The 19,839-nt window shown below is 32.7% G+C and overlaps 2 protein-coding genes and 1 long non-coding RNA gene across 4 annotated transcripts; 1 reads left to right on the top strand and 2 right to left on the bottom strand.

The window, feature by feature from the left end:
- Window positions 1–2,258: 2,258 nt before the first annotated feature.
- On the bottom strand, window positions 2,259–19,837 carry LOC129798383 (uncharacterized). Of its 2 annotated transcripts, XM_055841510.1 has the most exons (6): window positions 19,563–19,837; window positions 19,190–19,503; window positions 18,716–19,068; window positions 18,510–18,640; window positions 3,825–3,981; window positions 2,259–2,901 (listed from the first exon to the last, which is right to left on the bottom strand). In XM_055841510.1, exons 1-6 carry the CDS (start codon window positions 19,679–19,681, stop codon window positions 2,398–2,400), a joined length of 1,578 nt encoding a protein of 525 aa, XP_055697485.1. In that variant the 5' UTR covers window positions 19,682–19,837; the 3' UTR covers window positions 2,259–2,397. The 2 variants fall into 2 exon arrangements, with proteins under 2 accessions (XP_055697485.1, XP_055697486.1); XM_055841511.1 differs by lacking the exons at window positions 2,259–2,901; window positions 3,825–3,981 and adding an exon at window positions 16,753–17,089 and having other exon boundaries at window positions 18,510–18,652.
- LOC129798390 (uncharacterized) lies at window positions 6,668–9,641 on the bottom strand. The gene is made up of 3 exons (XR_008751414.1): window positions 9,305–9,641; window positions 8,683–8,862; window positions 6,668–7,092 (listed from the first exon to the last, which is right to left on the bottom strand). It is a non-coding gene; the product is annotated as an uncharacterized LOC129798390 (long non-coding RNA).
- On the top strand, window positions 12,041–18,525 carry LOC129798386 (uncharacterized). Its single transcript, XM_055841516.1, has 3 exons — window positions 12,041–12,278; window positions 12,357–12,431; window positions 16,206–18,525. Exons 1-3 carry the CDS (start codon window positions 12,120–12,122, stop codon window positions 16,665–16,667), a joined length of 696 nt encoding a protein of 231 aa, XP_055697491.1. The 5' UTR covers window positions 12,041–12,119; the 3' UTR covers window positions 16,668–18,525.
- Window positions 19,838–19,839: the final 2 nt, after the last annotated feature.

The raw sequence follows: 19,839 nt of genomic DNA, 5'->3' as shown, positions 1-19,839 counted from the left end.
TCCTCATTTTCAATGAAAAACTGATTTTCCGCAATTTTCTTTTCATTCATTTTTCTCAGTGTTTTTTAGCCGAGACACACAAAAAATTATTGAATCAACAACGTTTTTTCTTATCCAAGACACAAACCCACGTTGGCTGGCCTTCGGCCAGCTTCAGGGAGGTTAGCCAAGTCACAATCCCGCATTTGGCGGGCCGCATTTGGCGGGCCGCATTTGGCGGGCAATAATTAACGAAGTCTTTGATAAAATCTTTGTTACTCAACCTCATTTTTCACAATTGGTATCAAGGCTAAACTCACTGATTCACTATATAGTCATGAAAATGATCTATACTGAATATTACAAAAATAAATTTACTGTTTTGATTTTCGAAGCCAAAGTAAATATTTTTACGTAGCAGGCCACCTTTCTCTTAAGCTGTCTACACATTAGACAAATTATTGAAATAATAGCATTTTAAAGTGACATTGAAAAGTAACTTCAATATTGAAGCGAATATTGAAACCAATATTTCAATAATTGCCTACACACTGCACAAATTGACTTCAATATTAAAACTTCAATATTAAAAACACCAGTCTAGTCAGGGATTCACAGATCTTCTGGGATTTCTTCCGTATTTTGTCAAGAACACCCAAAAAATAACCAAGTTGGTCAGAGGATTCCCGGAGCTTCCTCCATGAAATCCCAGATCTTCTGGGATTTTATTGTTCATTATGCCAAAAACACTTCAGATTGGAAACAAAAGCCAAATTGAATTAATACTTGAATTCTCACAGACTTTCAAGATCATGCTTCGTATCATACCGTTTGGCTACAACCACAAGCCTTCGTTCCCTCTGTAGGATTCCAATTCGTATCATAAAATTATGCTTATATGAAGTGGAATTTCCTGAAGTGGGAGGATTTCTTGAAGTGGGAGGAAGCTCCAGGAATCCTCAGACAATAGAAAGTATCTGACTGGATTTTCACATAATTTCAAAAAAAAATCCCAGAAGATCTGGGATTTCCTGGAGGAAGCTCCAGGAATCCTCTGACCACAGAATGTATCTGAAGTGTTTTGGGCATAATATTCAAGAAAATCCCAGAAGTTCTGAGATTTTCTGGAGGAAGCAGGTGATTAGTGCTGACCAAGTTGGGTTCTTGAGGAGATTGAACAAAATATATAACCAAATTCCAAGAATCTAGGATTTTCTGGAGTAAGCAAGAGAGATGTGTCTTGACTTGGATTTTGATCTTGGATGTGTTTTCATTCATGAACAAGGAAAATCCAGCAGTTGTGTGATGTTCTGAAGGACGAAGATTCCTGACCATTAAGAAATATTGAAGGAAATACCAAATCAATTTGATATTTAGAATTTCTTTGAAATTTTATTTCAATGTGACTTTGAAATTTTTTATTGAAATGATTTGGCCTAGTTTGTAGCCATTCAAAATGATGAAATAAAATATTGAATAAAATGTTCCATATTGAAACAAATATTTCAATATTTGCCTACACACTGGACAGTTTTCTTCAATATTGAAACATTTATGTCAATAAATCTTTGCAATGTGGAAGCAATCCTTGTCAATATTAGACATTGAAAAGAAATATTTCAATAAATTATGTCTAATGTATAGCCAGCTTTACTCTACAGTGAGTGGAGCAAATTTGAATAGGTATTTTTTTTTATGAAAAGGGAATGGTGTGGGTTGAGGAGTTTGTACACAACCAACCTAGTATTATTATGCCAAACAAAGGTCTGCCCAACAATCATTTTTATCATAGTGACCCGCACTCACTCTCGTGCGTACGTGCACACCAGTCGTTAATTCGATTTTAGAGTACAAATAGGGGGGGGGAATTTAAATAAGGGAGAGTACTCTCCCTTCGAACGTTCGTGCCTTCGAATAATGTAAGTTTTCTTTTCTTTTTCCTAAGAGACTTACACATTTCTATTAAATATTATAGTTAGCTTGTCATCAATTATTGATAAGTACGAGAGAATTATGTGTCTCTTAGGAAAAATAAAAGAAAACTCGCATTATTGGAGACATGAACGTTCGAAAGGAGAGAGAGAGTACCTTCCCCTAGGTACTTTTATTTTTTAATATTCTTTGTTTTTAAGACCTTTGTTTGGCATAATATTACTAGGTTGGTTGGATCAATCCACCAACCACACCGCCCCCTTTTCAAAAAATACCTATTCAAATTTTCTCCACTGGTTTGTTTTTTTTTTGGGTATTGGACATAGAAGTAATCATTCCACTTAAACTGTTTTTCATACATATATTTCCAAGGTTAAATGTATGTTACAAAAAAGACAATATAATACCAATTTTTGTAATAGCAAAATAAAATCAAAATCACCATACTACAAACATTACCAGAATTGCTCTCAACAGAACTGACACTCAATTTTTGGGCAAGAAACGTTTCACCATCTGCAAAAGTGTTTCTTGATCCAAACGACATCCAGGATAAATTATTTCGCATTTGTTTACTTTATCGTTACGACCATTTTCAAGCGCTTCCTTAATTGGTGTTCCATCCAGCATGTACTCAACAATAGAGTTGCGGGAGATATCATGTATTATATGATCCATTTGATCACTAGTACCTGTTTGCATATTCTTCTCCGACGACTTTACATAAGAACAGACGGCTCGTTGCATACAAGAGGCTGTGTCGATATTATTTTGATTGAGGTAGGTATCCAGCTTGACCAGCATTTCATTCAAACCATTTGATCCACCGTCTACACTGCGGTAGTTACCGTAATTTCCAGAAAAGGCATTCACAAGCTTGGGTAAGATAAGAATGGCACCGATGCCAACCAAAGCTCCTAGAAAGACACCACCTAAGTCGATCTTCATTGGTGTATAAACTCCAACTCCGCTCGCGGAATGAGGATAACCCTAATTAATCACCAATTTGAAAAAAAAATAGTAAGACATTTTATTTGGATTTTCGATTTCCTAAATATTTATGTTACAAAATTTAATATTCATCTATTTTAATAACGATTTATAAAATGTTCTTTTCATTCTTTTAAATGTTACAAAAAGGTAGAGTGTATATTTTTATATACACTTATATTTATATATATTTTATATATTTTCTTTAATACCAAGGATTTAAAATTATATATTCTTTTATTTACTGATTATTTGGAAAACTCGTCCTGTGTATTTAATGTTTCCGACCAAACTATATTTGTATTTTTTTGCTTGATTTGTATATACAGTTATAAATTATTATAAAGATTATACCTAATTTAAATACCCCATATTTAAAAAAAAATAGTTATATAAGGAATCTCACCTAATATGAATATTATTGTCTTTTTTCAATTATTTTTTAAAGTTTTTTTTGTTGATTGTTCAAAATAAAATAAAAATATTATATTATCAACATTTAAAAAAAAAAATAAAAATTTATGCGCTTAAGATTTTGCATTTAAAAAAATATTGTGTTAAAAAAAGTTATGAAAAATATGTTTACTTTTCAGTCTTCGATATCGATTATAAAACATAAAACCTTCAATTTTATTCGATAAAAATCAGTTAAATATTAAAATTTGGTTACTATACAAAATTTAAAATATTTTCAAAACTTATTTAGGATTTCACAAAAAGACCAAAAAAATCTAACTGCTGATAAATATATTTACATTTTTTATTTGAACAGATCATTTATTAAATTAAAAATTTAATCCTTTTTTACTAACTTCAAAAATATAATATATTACTTGATATTTACTTAACCAATTCGGAATTTTGATCATTTTCTCATATCATCTTCTTTTGATCAATATCTTATCATATTCAAATCATATTACCTGAAGTCCATTCCCATATCCTGTAGTATATCCAAGTCTTTGACTCCTTTCGGTGTTGACATCTAAATTTATGTTATTCTGGGACTCATTGTAGACTTTTCGCCAATCATCGGAGCCAAAGGAGTGCAATTTAGGTTCTTTGTCTTTAAAAGGTATACTTGAAGGTAAAGCCGAAGCACATGTAATTAAACAAATCACCAATAATCCAAATTGATTAAGCATTTTGGAAGCAAGAGAAGTAACAAGATTCAACATGAAGAATAAAAAACACCACACTCCGGGGAGAATCTTCGAGCAAATGACAAAAATCCAAGATACAGTGTGATATTTTATAGTCATGTTCCATCCTTGTGACTTTGCACAATGCATAATAGTACATCTGCTAAATAATCCCTAAGCCTAGTGCCAGAAATTGTCTCTGCATCATAAAATAAGAAGATGGAATGTCGTTGACTGACAACATTTTTTCACTATTGTCTTTCACTTTCATCGTCATAGTTTATTGTAGGTTTTTGTTTCTCAAAAGCACAATTTTATTGTTATTTCACTACCTCAGTTTCCGCACAAAACACGCACAATTGATCTCTCTTGCATCAAATCTTCATTTTTTTTAATAATATTGTTTGCGCTTTTAAATAATTGCCCTTGCTGGATAAATTGTTTCATAAGAATTTTAAAACAATCTCGATTGCAAAAAATCTATGATTGTCGAAAGATTCAGGTATTTACATGACTTTTATCATGTTACTTTGCCTAGTTTCTATTTGCAATCCGCATCTTTCAGTATTTAGTAATATTTTTACTCATTTTTGTGTACTAAATTATAGGATGGAAACGATCATGGATTTTAGAAGTGGACATAGCAGTACAGTACAATTCATGATTGTTCAGATATTCTAAGGATCAACCTCAAACTTGGCCAAAATGTGTTTCGCCACTTCCTGATCACGAATATATATGTGGCTATTTTACGTTCCCGGCCGGCCGGCCGCTCTTTGGAGCTTAACTCTTTCGCGTCCATACACCCCCCCCACAGTTAGAAGTTGCACTGTGAGTTCTTTTTTTAGTGTTATTTTAAAAATTTTCGTTATTTTTCAAGTACCCGTTGTGTACATCTAATTTGTTAGAGATGGCGCTTCGACAGGGATGTAATTAGGGGTAAAATATTTTGGTATTTATTTTTATTTAATAGGCTGTGTGGATGTTGTCAGAACGTCCGGCCTAAAACTTTAAAGCGAAGAAGAAGAAGAAGAAGAATTTTATTTTATATATTTTTTGCTGAGTGTATTAGAATTATAGAATACGACGTAAAATTATTCCATTTTGAAATGAATTATTTTCTCACTTTCGCTAAAAATATCATTTCCAATGTTTTCAGGATTTGTATGCTTTTTTATTGTCAGAATTACTGTTTCTTTAGGGTAAATTAAGCTAATTCAAAACCTGCTCCAAATGGAAATCTTTTGCTACCCCAAATGGAAACGTCAATTTTTTCATAATAAAGACAGCATTAAATTTTTATATTTATATATTTCCTATACCACAGTTTCATTATTTAGTTAATTTTGCTCCAAATAAAGCGAAAATCCATTCATATTCACAAATTTTAATTTATTCATTTCTCAGAAAAATTAAAAGTGTATCTTTTCATCATTGAATTTTTCATCGATCGACCATGTTTTCCAATGAAAAACACAATAAAGTGACTGTTATTTATTCGTTTTGTTTAACATTTATGTCATATTTCTGGCTAATTTTAGTTAAATTAAGTGCTAACCTTTATTGTTAACGATACGTGAAGTTTTCAAATGAAATAATCACCTATTTCGTGAACAAAAAGGGTTTTTCTGAAGTGTCTGCAAATGCTTCAATACGAAACCCCGGAAATATGATTTTTTTTGGAGAGATTTTCTTATTGTTTTAGATGGGAAAGAAGAAAAGACCAGGAATAAGAACAAATCCTGCACTCAGGAGCAACTTAACAAGGTTTTGGAAGCCTTTCGTCGCTGTTTCACTTACACTGTTTGTCTCCAATTAGAAACTTTCCCTTGTCTCCATTTGGATTAATATATTTCCAATAGAAACATTTTACGCTCGCGAATTTTTCTTGTATTTAAGAAGTTTTCAAATTATATCTAAAGAATTTTCACTAAACAGTAACATTCTAGAAGAGTCAAGGAGCAAATTTATGTAATTCTCTTCAGAAAAAATATGAACTTAATGTGTTGAATCTTCTGTCAAAATTAAAGCATCTGGATCTGGAAATGATTTCTAATTAGGACATTTACCCTATACATCTATTATTCCTCATTATTTTTGCTTCGTTGTGGTAATAAATTTTATAGAATGCATATGAAAATACAAAAATAAGGAATTGTTTTTTAACTTATGTTTAAATATCAGCATCAAGTGTTACATTTACTATAATGCTAACGAAATATCAAACCAGTAATATTATATTCATTAAATAGAATCTCAAATCAAATCAAATAGAATATTTTGGGTAAGAAAATACTCACATTATAAGATTATCACATCTGTGAAGTTTACCATTTCTTCTGAAGAAATCAGATTTCTACTGAAGATCTGACAGTTCTGTCACACTAAAATTGGCAAGTTATTGAAGAACTGTAATCTAAATTATTTCGAGGTAAGATGCTGAAATCTTTTCTATTTTATGTCCTTTTATGAAGCGAGACAGAAATTTACCCAGAAGTTTTTTTTTTGCAAAGATCTAGGAGAATTTCAAGTATAAATCATTATGTGAATCCAACACGAGACACAATTTAAATATTTTGCCACAAACTTGCAAATTGAATTGAAGTAGGTTAAAAAAACAAAAATTTTAATAGAGAATAAATTTATTTTAAAAATAGCTATCTATAAATTAGGATAAATTCATTACTTTTTATAATTATTCGAAACAATTAAAGATCAAGTCCATCATTTTTCTTAATTCTGCATAAAAATAGTAAGAAATAATAAAACATAATTGCTAACTCTAACTTATTCGTTGCATTGGAGTAGAATTTGTTTCTATAATACTTTCAAAACTTATTTCGAATCAGCTTTGGTAATACGATTGACATCTTCATGTGTCCTTTGCCTGGATTTCTTACACCGTATGATGTTGCATATCCATTCTCATTGACTGTTTCCATCTAAAATAAAAATAGGCTCTTTATCGTGACATGTGAGAACAGAGATGGTCACACTCAAGTAGTTCTGCATATTGCTTTCCATCAAAAGATGTGGTACCAATGAATGCCTGGAAATTTAAGATTGTATATAGTCAAGTGTGCTAATCTGGGCACTTAGCTATCTGGATCGTTTATGACGTTTATGGCTACGCTAACTAGATAATCTACTTAAAATAATATTTTTATTTCCGTAATATAGTCACTACAGTAACATAATATAACTAATCAACTTTGAGAAAAAGCAAAAATAATTCCAAAATCGAAAATGCGACCCAGTTCGTGTATGCTGACTTGTTTCAGTATTATCATTATTTTATAAATTTTCTTTAATATTTTTAATATTCTTTATATTATGTTTCTGAATGACACATTGAATAATTCTATGGATTTAGAAGAAGTAAAAAAGAATTTCATCAGTCCAAAAACCAGCGTTTAAGTAGCACTTTACGGAAAGCGATCTAGTTACCCCACCTTACTGTACAGGAATATTACAAGCAGTATCCAAAAATAATAAAGTATCAGTTTTTCAATTCATTTTTTAATTCAAGCCAATTTATTTTCATCTCACTTCGTCTTTTTACCCCCCGCCTTCCCATGCGTCTATCGCCGTCTTAGCGTTGATTCCAGCCTCCAGGACTAAACGATGGAAATGTCCCTTCGTAGACTGTGTGTTATCAGACCGAATTGAGAGAGATCAAAAACCACTTCCAAACCAAAGGTTTTTTTTTTAGAAAAGTGGGTGGTTTTTTACATTAAAAAAAATACAAAAAAAAAATACAAAGATAAAAAAGAATTATGTACTGGTCAGCTAATCACCACAAATCTGGGTCAAAAAAAATTTTTTTTTACCCTCTCTGCAACGTCTTCAATTGTGATCCTTGGACTTTCTTTCTTTAAAGCACTTGCATTATCTTCAGCAAGGTTATCCATAAAGGTGGCAATCATGCATAGTGATATTGATATCCCCATTTCAAAATAGTACAAATTTCACACAGTCTCACACGCATGCCTGTCAGACTTTAAAATCCTTTGAAGTGTGTGAGGGAGTTTCTGACGTTCGAATATTTTGGAGTTGAAAAATTGCAGAGTCAGAGTTGTCAAGAGTGGGCGGTCTTGAAAGTGGTCCGAGGGGGTAGATAGTGGGAATTTGGGGTGGAATAGGGTGAGAAAATCAAAGGTTTATATATACTTCTCTCTGTGTGGAGTTCGAGCAGTATATTGGTGTCTATAATATTGAATAAAAAATGGGACTTATCTTTCGTTTTTTAACACTAAATTTCTCTATTCAGGGATTCTTAAAACGGACATAGAGTTCATGTTGAGCAGATACAACGTATTTCGAAAAAAAACCACATATACATATTTCATGAATTTTAGAAGAACATACAGTAAAAATTATATCTTCTGTAAGGATTGTTAGTAATTATTTTAAAAAAGGAGGGCCGAAAATTTCTCAAAGCTTTTATTTTACGTAATATTTACTTGATTGCCTTGAAACCTTGAAAATTTAAAGAAATTCATAAAGATTATTTATTTTAAATATTTGAAGACTTAGTCACTTCTATATTGATTGCAACCAAATTTGAGAATTTTCGCTTATCAAATTTTGCCTCATATTCCCCTATTTGTTTCTTGAATTAAAAAAAAATACGACTTACGATTGGTAGGGAGTCTTTAGCAAAGGATCGCACGTACTTCGAGCGCTTCACTTTTGAGGCACTTTTCCGTGAAATATTTTATGGATTGAAGTGTGGAGGCTGCATACGGCTTTATTTCGGTCCACAAGTGCAACTGAGAGCTTCAGACGAGTTGCGCACAGTTCTAAAATTACTGGAAATCTAAAAGAGGAAATTTTGTCAAAAAGTTGTGAATATTCGACTTTAGTTTATTCATTTCATTCATATATCGACAATATAAAAATATTTGATTAACAAGGATTTGAATTGAATTGCCCCCTCCGCCCTCTTCATTAAATTGAATTTACATGTAAGCTGAGTTGGGGCAAATTAAGGATCTCACTAATTGAATTAAAGAAAGTTTATCACTATTAAAAAATATAACAGACTTTTTGCGAAGGGCATTACCCCTAATTCCTCTCTGGGAACAAAAATTTTTTTGCCGATTTTGCAAAATTCGACCAAGTTTCCCATGTTCTCTCTCACTATATTTTTTGTGCACACTTATAATTCTTATACCAATAAAAGCCCTATTTATCTGACTATTTATGAGCCCAATTATTAGGGTAAGCACAAGTTGATAAAAAAATTATGGGCACAATACCTGTGGAATGACACCCCCAGAGGATTTCGCTGGTCGCTGTTTTTGCAATTTCTCACAATGCACATCATTTTTTTCACTTGCCACCACTAAGATCTATCATTAAGTGTTTTCTCACACCTTTGCACTTGTTTTTAAAGAACTTTCTTCACTATTTTCCGGATTTTTCACAAAAACTGCGCGAGTAAATTCGTGGAAATTGCTCCACGCGAGAACTGTCAAAAGCCGTTTGCATGTCTTTCCGCCAGATTCGCTAGTTGTTCACTACTAGTTCTTCGCACAACCGCACGCGCCGCCCTCACGCTCGATTTTTGAATTCTCTATAGAGAATTTGCTAAAATAACGATATTGACAGGGGGGTGCGTCCATAGGGTAATGTCATGACTCGGGGAAAAAAGTTTTTTTTGGGTATTTACATTAATTGAAATCTATCTGTTCGTGCACGACATCATAATAGAAGGATGTAAGATTCTTGGCTCATTTTCTCAAGACTCCAGTTAGATTTCAATTAATGTAAATAGCCAAAAAGAAACTTTTTTCCCCGGGTCATATATGACCCTATGGACGTGAAAGAGTTAATAGCTCCTAAACTAAAAAAGATATCGACTTGCAGTTTTCGGCAAAGGTTATATATCGGGTGAAAATTGCAACTTGGTGCATTGACCCCCCACCCCCCACCCCTCCTTCCGACATTTTGAAGACCACCCTTTTTTTGTTTTCTCAATAGCTCCGCCCCTGTGGCATCGATCGGGCTAAAATTTTAGTATGTTATAGCTGGGCCTTAGAGCTTTCCATCAATACCAAACTTAAGGTCCCCCGACCCCCCTGACCCGAGCTATAAGGGTCCAAAAAAATTTCTTAAAATGGCCATAACTCCGGTTCTAATTGTCAGAATTTAAAAAGTGAGGGCTTTTTGGAAAGCTCTCGTAAAATGCCACTTCCCCTTCTAACATCGCAAGTTCATAAAACCACCGCTAGGGGCGCTATTTTTAAAAAGAAAATTTTTAAATCTTAAAAGTTAAATAACTCAAAAATTCCATTGTGCATCGGACTGAAAATTTAGTATGTTGTAGCCGTTGATTATACCTATCAAACAAAAAAAAAACTTAAGTCGATCTAAAACCCCTGACCCGAGCTATAAGGGGTCAAAGTTCGAACATTGACCGGCCCCTATCTCCGGTTCTAACTAACATAGCGACCTAAATTTTACCTTTTTGGTTTCGTCTCGATGAGCACTTTCAGATGGAAGTTCGAAAAGTCACCACAGGTGGCGCTGTGATAGCGTCAAAATTCATCGAAATTCAAAGAAATTTTTCTCAAAAACGGCATTGTGCAAGTTAATGAAATTTTAGTATGTTGTAGTCCAGTCTAGGACGTTTCCAAAATGGTGCAAATGTGCACTGTGGTTAAAACAGAACTGGAGATATGAGGGGTCAAAGTTCACAAAATTCAAAAAATCATATCTCCGGTTCTATATGACCGATTTTGATGAATGAGAGCTTAAACGAAAGATCTCACCAAATGCTACAACTTTCTAAAATATTTGAACTTCGTGGGACCAACACCAGGGGCGCCACAGTCGAAAAACCAATTTCAATATCACATAACCTCAATTATCTCGACAGTCGCTGAACCGATTTTGATGATTACTTCGACATAATTGTAGAGGATATTTGTCTCTACATTTCGTCCATACATCATTTTCCGCTCAGACTACGCTATCACTCAGATTTTGCCGTTTAAGTGTGAAAAAATTGATTTTTCCCATAATAACGCTTTGAAATCACTCAGATGCCAATTTGACTGCCTCTACTCCACAAAGACACTTAAAATATGGTTTTAAATGGAAAGTCCCACAAAATACAACAATTCTTTGATATAGTTGAAGTTCATCAAATGCACACTTGGGGCGCTGTGGTCGAAAAACGAGTTAAGGAACAAAAAACCGCGCTTATCTCGGCTTCTGAGTAATCGATGAGATCATGTTCCATGGCAAAATTATAGAGAACATTCTGGTCTACATTTCACCCATATATTTTGTGCCAGTTCATCCAAATCCTTGATATTTTGGTTTAAATACAAAATTTGTATAATTTCACGAATTTGATTCAAGATAACTGAATGGCGACTCACAATTTCAGCTCTAAATCGAATTTGCATGCACTCCGAGTTAGCTCACGTTAAAAATCTCACCTACATAAGCCGGTTAGGATTATCTGTCCCTTTTTTTTTTGAAGGTACAGTAGAGGAACACAGATTTAAATTAAATGTTGACTAGGATTTGCTTTAGTATCAATAAGCTAAAAGCAAAAAAAAATCTTCCTTAAGCAAACTTAAATATTTTTTAAAATTATATTATATACATCCCTATTTTTTAGCACTTCGGTGAGATTTTTGATTGAACTCTACTTCTAGAATAGTCTCCATTCAAGAAATTTTTTGCTCTTATATGCAACTTAACTTACAACATGAGAAATAAAAGCTCTAACAAACGAATTCAGTATATTGCATTGTAAAATAGAAAAAAAACTCTTGTTAATTTTGTCGTTCAATTTATTGAAACAATTGTACGTACAATTGAAAGAAGGTTTACTTATCTTTTTCACTTCTCCTAATACAATTTTTTATGCTTCTGTAACTCTTAACTCGCCTGAGTATTTCTGAAAGTGCATTTTTATACATATGTATCCATGAATGAAGCAATTCTACAATTGCTAGTAGTTGAATGTGTCTAAAAAAGTAACAAGAGTATAAGGCATAAAATATAAAATGAACATTTAATAAAACACTTCAGTATCATTTAGATTTGCCGTACAAGATGTACGCATCATATATATCACTAGCCCTCGTGTTAATTACAATACTAATCAATATTTTGGCTAGCAATAGTGAATCAAAAACACGTAGAATCATTACGCGGAAGAGCGAAGAAAGGCATAAATTTATTTCTTTCGATACAGATGATGAAACTATTGAAGTGAGTCACTTAAAAAATAAGCAAAATTATTTGTTCTTATGAAACTGTGATTCCTATTTTTTTTCTTTGTTTTGTTAGATGGCCGTCGAATTTTCGGTACCATTTCTCCAAATACCTAAATCCCTGGGAAAGTTTTCCTCATCTCTCACAAGGGTAGGATTTTAAATTAAATTTCATATTTACTCTTTCAAAACGACACTGTTCTTGAATTCCATCATACGCAACAGAAAAATTAGAAAAGTTACGCATTTTTCATTTTTGTGAAATATCACTTACAGCATTACGGAAGACATTAAAAGACAGAAAAAAATAAGAAGACAGTAAAAAATAAAAAAATGGTCAGTAAAAAATAAAAAAGGGCAGCAAAAAGTTCAAAAAGATCAGTAAAAAAAAGAGCAGTAATTTATTAAAAGCGGTCAGTAAAAAATGAAAAGTGGTCAGCAAAAAATTAAACATGATCAGTAAAAAATAAAAGATGATCAGTAAAAAACAAAAAGTGGTCAGTAAAAAATAAAAAGTGCTCAGTAAAAAATTTAAAATGAGCAGTAAAAATATTGAATTTGGTCAGCAAAAAATTAAAAATGAGCAGTAAAAAATAAAAAGTGGTCAGCAAAAAATTTAAAACGAGCAGTAGACATATTCGAGATGATCAGTAAAAAGTTAAAAAGTGATCAGCAAAGAATTAAAAATGAGCAGTAAAAAATAAAAAATGGTCAGTAAAAAACAAAAAGTGGTCAGCAAAAAATTAAATTTGATCAGTAGAAAATCAAAAGTGGTCAGCAAAAAATAAAAAGTGGTCAGTAAAAAATAAAAAGTGGTCAGCAAAAAATTAAAAGTGATCAGCAAAAAATTAAAAGTGATCAGTGAAAAATAAAATATGGTCAGTAAAAAATTAATAATGATCAGTGAAAAATAAAAGGGACAGATAATCCTAACCGGCTTATGTAGGTGAGATTCTTAACGTGAGCTAACTCGGAGTGCATGCAAATTCGATTTGGAGCTGAAGTTGGGAGACGCCATTCAGTTATCTTGAATCAAATTCGTGAAATTATACAAATTTTGTATTTAAACCAAAATATCAAGGATTTGGATGAACTGACAGAAAAGTGTTATATGGGTGAAATGTAGACCAGAATGTTCTCTATAATTTTGCCGTAGAACTTGAACTCATCGATTACTCAGAAGCCAAGATAAGCGAGGTTTTTTGTTTCTTAACTCGTTTTTTTATCCAGAGTTCCCCAAGTAGTCATTTGTTGAACTTCAACTATATCAAAGAATTGTTGTATTTTGCGGGACTTTCCATTTAAACCCCAATTTTAAGTGTCTTGGTGGAGTAGAGGCAGTCAAATTGGCATCTGAGTGATTTCAAAGCGTTATTATTGGAAAAATCAATTTTTTCACACTTAAACGGAAAAATCGGAGTGATAGCGTAGTCTGATCGAAAAATGATGTATGGACGAAATGTAGAGACAAATGTGGTCTACAATTATGTTAAAGTAATCATCAAAATCGGTTCAGCGACAGTCGAGATAATTGAGGTTATGTGATATTGAAATTGGTTTTTCGACTGTGGCGCCCCTGGTGTTGGTCCCACGAAGTTCAAATATTTTAGAAAGTTGTAACATTTGGTGAGATCATTCGTTTAAGCCCTCATTCATCAAAATCGGTCACATAGAACCGGAGATATGATTTTTTGAATTTCGTGAACTTTGACCCCTCATATCTCCGGTTCTATTGAAACCACAGCGCACATACGCACCATTTTGGAAACGTCCTAGACTGGACTACAACATACTAAAATTTCATTAACTTGCACAATGCCGTTTTTGAGAAAAGTGACTTTGAATTTCGATGAATTTTGACGCTATCACAGCGCCACCTGTGGTGACTTTTTGAACTTCCATCTGAAAGTGCTCATCGAGACGAAACCAAAAAGGTAAAATTTAGGTCGCTATGTTAGTTAGAACCGGAGATAGAGGCCGGTCAATGTTCGAACTTTGACCCCTTATAGCTCGGGTCAGGGGTTTTAGATCGACTTAAGGTTTTTTTTGTTTGATAGGTATAATCAACGGCTACCATATACTAAAATTTCAGCCCGAGGCACAATGGAATTTTTGAGTTATTTAACTTATAAAATTTAAAAATTTCCTTTTTAATAATAGCGCCACTAGCGGTGGTTTTATGAACTTGCGATGTTAGAAGGGGAAGTGGCATTTCACGAGAGCTTTCCAAAAAGCCCTCACTTTTTAAATTCTGATAATTAGAACCGGAGTTATGGCCATTTTAAGAAATTTTTTTTGGACCCTTATAGCTCGGGTCAGGGGGGTCGGGGACCTTAAGTTTGGTATTGATGGAAAGCTCTAAGGCCCAGCTATAACATACTAAAATTTGAGCCCGCTCGATGCCATAGGGACGGAGCTATTGAGAAAACAAAAAAAAGGGGGGTCTTCAAAATGGCGGAAGGAGGGGTGGGGGGTGGGGGGTCAATGCACCAAGTTGCAATTTTCACCCGATATATAACCTTTGCCGAAAACCGCAAGTCGATATCTTTTTTAGTTTAGGAGCTATTAAGCTCCAAAGAGCGGCCGGCCGGCCGGGAACGTAAAATAGCCACATATATATTCGTGATCAGGAAGTGCTGAAACACATTTTGGCCAAGTTTGAGGTCGATCGGACGACATGAAATTTTGTTAGGATTATAGTAGGTGAGATTGTTAAGAATCTCACCTAATATGGTCAGTAAAAAATTAAATTTGATCAGTAGAAAATCAAAAAATTAAAAGTTTTTTACTGACCACTTTTAATTTTTTACTGACCGATTTTTATTTTTTACTGACCATATTTTATTTTTCACTGATCACTTTTAATTTTTTGCTGATCACTTTTAATTTTTTGCTGACCACTTTTTATTTTTTGCTGACCACTTTTTATTTTTTGCTGACCACTTTTGATTTTCTACTGATCAAATTTTATTTTTTACTGCTCATTTTTAATTTTTTACTGCTCATTTTTAATTTTTTACTGACCATATTTTATTTTTCACTGATCACTTTTAATTTTTTACTGACCTCTTTTAATTTTTTACTGACCACTTTTTAATATTTCACTGATCAATACGAATATTTCTACTGATCATTTTTAATTTTGTGCTGACCACTTTTTATTTGCTACTGCTCATTTTTAATTTTTTACTGCTTTTTTAATTTTTTGCTGCTCATTTTTAATTTTTTGCTGACCATATTTTCTTTTTACTGACCATTTTTAATTTTTTGCTGATTAATTTGTAATTTTTTACTGATCAACTCGAATATATCTACTGATCAATTCGAAGTTTTTACTGACCAAATTTAACTTTTTACTGACAAAATTGAAAATTTTTGCTGATTATTTCGAATTATTTGCTGATCAAATTTGATTTTCTGCTGACCACTTTTGACTTTTTACTGACCATTTGTTTTTTGCCGTTTTTAAATACATCTACTCGTGCGTACGACTATGTCTGTGATATCATTCTTTTTAAATCAGTTCTAAACCGGTTAAAAATCACGTTTTATATCTCGAAATCTAAGTAAGCGATTTTGATAATTTTATGTTTATGTTGTAGCCCAGAAAATTTAAACCAATTTAAAAAAAAGAACCGAGATGTTGATAAACTAGTTCTCGAGATATTGCAGTTTAAAAATTTCAATTTAAAGAAAATTTAGTAATAGCAGGAGTAATAATAAAAATAATAATAGTAATAGGTCGAGAAAAAATTAATTAGATTAGAGAAATTAGATCTTGCATCTTTAAAAACAGTGTTCTGAGGAGGCACTCCCGCCCGAGCACCTTCATTTAATATCATATATTTATTAACATAATCAAATAATAATAGATCAATCTGTTATGCACATAAGATAATCATACCCACAATATATGTTCTTTTAGGGTGAAAATCCAGCTACTATTAATTTTGGAGCAATTCTTCTTCTGAGTATAATTGCACTAATTGGAACTGTTATTGGAAGCTTGAAAGCACCAGATCTCTCAACAAATTCTTCTCAACTAACATCTTTGTTTAAAACAGACATAGATGCGAATATGGAATTACAGAATTTTGCCTGGAAATTATTAAAAGACACAATTATGCATAACGGATGGATGTTGAATGATTGTGTCCAAAAATTTGTTTGTCTAACAACACTGGAGACAACTAAAAGACGGAGACGGGGAGAAAATAATCTACTGGACAACTTAATTGAAGGCATATCGAGAAACGTGGATTTAAGCAATATAAAGTTGGATGCTAGTTTCACAAAAGCTATTCCACGTGACCTCACAGGCGATAAGTGTAATATCAATGGCAATTGTTCAGTTAAAATTCATCCACTACAGTACTATCTTATATGATTTCAAAATATAACTAGAACAGTGTGACAAAATCTTGTAATATGATAACATCACAAGAGTAGCGTGCTTTCGATTTAAATACTTTTTAAGAATACTTCAGCAATAAATCTTCACTTAAACTCTTATCGACGTCTAGCGGGAGTATTTTAATTTTAGATAACTTCTCACTAAGATTTTCACGCGACTTCTTTATCACAAAACTACACTTAAGTTGTGGTATCTCCACATCTACCATAGTCGGCAGATCAGTGATGAATCTCAAATCCGGTCCCAGTAGGATGGAAATATCATCAAAGATATCAAAGAGATTAGAGACTTGAGATACTAGATCCTCAATTGCGCAATTTTGAGATGCATTCCAAGCAAGTGTTCTATCCTTCCTGTAATGCGACGGAGCCGGTGCCAATTTCATGTTGCGCAAACTTCCAGAAAAGATGGAAAAAATTGAAAAATGTCCTAATGTTCATTATTGCCACTCATATTATGTACAATATTCCGTATAAGCTAATTTATCGATATTTCCATTTAATATTTCTCAAACTGACGAAATTCCAGGTAGGGTAAGTGTGCCAAATTCCGGCCAGCTTGCAATTTCGGCCATCTTTTTTGTTCCTCGAATTTCCATGAACTTTTAGATTTAACGTACTCTAGAGATTATACAATGCAAAAGAATAACAAAAAATGTATGTTCGACAAACGAGATGACGTAAAAAAGATATTGGAAGAATTCCCGAAGGGTAAGGAACTATGAGAATGAAGGTGGTCGAAATAGGGCACCGAAGCTATGTCTATATTTTAATTCATTTTAAAATGCATTAAGAATGATTTTAGAGTAAATAAAGACGGTAAACTCTTTACAAGGTTCCAATCAACACTCTTTCAGAAGAAAGAATAAAAAAAATCAATTTGTATTTAAAATATTACATTTCAAACTTGAGAATTCGACGCTTGCATGCAACTATGCCGAAATTTGACACACTTACCCTAAAGCATTTAATAGTAGAAAATTTTTGTATTTCAAGTAAGTATTTAATTTTTGCGATAAATATCTTAAATAAACTACTCAGACTTGTGACGACCAGCCCAATATAAATTAAAAATTAATTGTCTTTAAATAAAAATGTTCTAAGTTAATTTAGATAATATAATGTGAAGTCAATAGTATTAACCCTCTAACGGGTAAGGCCGCCTCCAGGCGGTCTTCACAAAAATCACATTTACAGCGACAATAAAGGTTTTATTTATTTAAAAACGCTATAGTGTCCTCGGTAATAGTCTTATAAACATCTCTTGAAAGTTTGAACTCATTTTGACTCTTGGTTTTGTTACTATTCCCAGTTTTGTGTGACAGGACAGAGAAAAGCAACAAAAAATATTTGTGCAAAAAAACTCATTTCCAATTTCCATAAAAATACCGATTTAAAGTTATCGGACTAAATTAAATTTATTTTTTACTGAAAGATATGTCATTCTACTTTGTATATTTTATTTAAAAAATTTGAAAAAACTAAAAATGTGAATTTTAGAAGCAAAGAGTTTCAAAAAATTTTTATATTTTCTCACCTAGCGCCTAAACTAAAAAAAAAATAAGAATGGATGGTTTTTTCGACTTTATTGGATCATAATTATCCTAGCAAATATTGTTTTGGAACTTTTCTTTGCATATTTTAAAAAACACCGTTAGAGGGTTAATTTAAGAAAATGTTTATGGTTATAAAAATAAGTACCAAAGTAAAAAAAAAAAAACAAAAAGCATATTTTAGTTTGGAATATTGATACCTATCTTATTTACTATATATAGCGTATATTAAATGAGGAAGCATAAAAAATAAAGCGACTCACCGTTTTTTAATAAAAAGATTATTTTCGCGTTCGATTGATTTTATCCTGTGTCTATGTTGATATTCTGGTTCAGCATCACATTCTTCATCTGATATCCTCAACCCCTTCCAGAGGGAATAAGTGGAACAATTCTGTAAGTTAAACTATAAAAAAATAACACAATTTTGAATTTGAACTAAAAGTGATAATAAAACTTTTTTACATACATTTTGAAATTTTACTCCCGGGTGTACTGCTTCCTCTCTATCTTCCTTATCATCACTTTCTAGCTGCAAATGAAATTTCTCTGCAGCTTCAGGATCAAGTGAGAGACTTGGTCTGCGACGAAGATAACTTCTGTTTATAAAATCTAGCTCATCATTACAATCTTGTAGCTCCTCTGTTTGGGTTTTGATTTTTTCTGCGTTAGCTTCAATCGCTTTCTCTAGATCTTCATAAGCATCTGTTGGAATGTACTTCAAAAGCGAACCAATACGGCTAGTTGGCTGGGCTGTCTGGGTCTCGGCGTCGGTTGTGTCCATTAACTCAGTCATTTGTGAGATAGTATGCGTAAAAAAAACTATAGGTAATATATTAATTTAAATTATATTAAAACATATTTGTTGTATATAGCAACCTATCAACCCTTAATAAATTTACAAAAAAAATAACTTATTAAAATTGCCTTTATAGGGACTCACGTGTTCCTGGAGGGATATTCCTAATTGTAACTGTACCATCAGTGAGTATTCCAACATCCCTTTGACCAACAAGATCTGTCTGTACATTGAATCCTACTTCCTTCATCACAATAGTGGGTTGAAAATCCGTCTGACAAGACACAGAATTTGCTTTCATAGCCCTTAGAGCTCTACGAGATGCATCTAGAAGTTTTGCTTTCAGCAAAGCGTTTGTGTTAGGTTCCTTAATAAGTTTCGCAGTGGCTCTCCAGGGAGGACGCTCCTTCGGTTCAGGTTCCTTCATCATATCTTTCTTCTTAGCAGCTTTAGCGAGTCTAAAAGTTTCCAAAATCATTTATTATTGAAGTTCATTCTTTCTTTTACTTCTGCTTACCTAGTCGCAAAGGAAGACATTGAATTTTGCTCATCAGTGACACTTTGCGTCTCGCTTTCTGACGATGCTCTACTCGGCGGTTGAGGACTCACTGGTGATTGTGGGAGAGTTTTGTTCATGACTCTTCCTGTAGGTGAGAAATGTGCCAAAGAAGACGCTTAAGAAAATAGAAGGGAAACACACTCTTCCGCTTGAATCGATGGAAAATAAAACACTGAAAAATTCCTTGTTCTTGTTTAATCGATACCAAATATAAGAAATACATATATATATATAT

This window comes from Phlebotomus papatasi, chromosome 1 (genome assembly GCF_024763615.1).
Source record: "Phlebotomus papatasi isolate M1 chromosome 1, Ppap_2.1, whole genome shotgun sequence".
NCBI classification, from domain to species: Eukaryota; Metazoa; Arthropoda; class Insecta; order Diptera; family Psychodidae; genus Phlebotomus; species Phlebotomus papatasi.
This window is presented reverse-complemented; position numbering and strand designations above follow the sequence as displayed.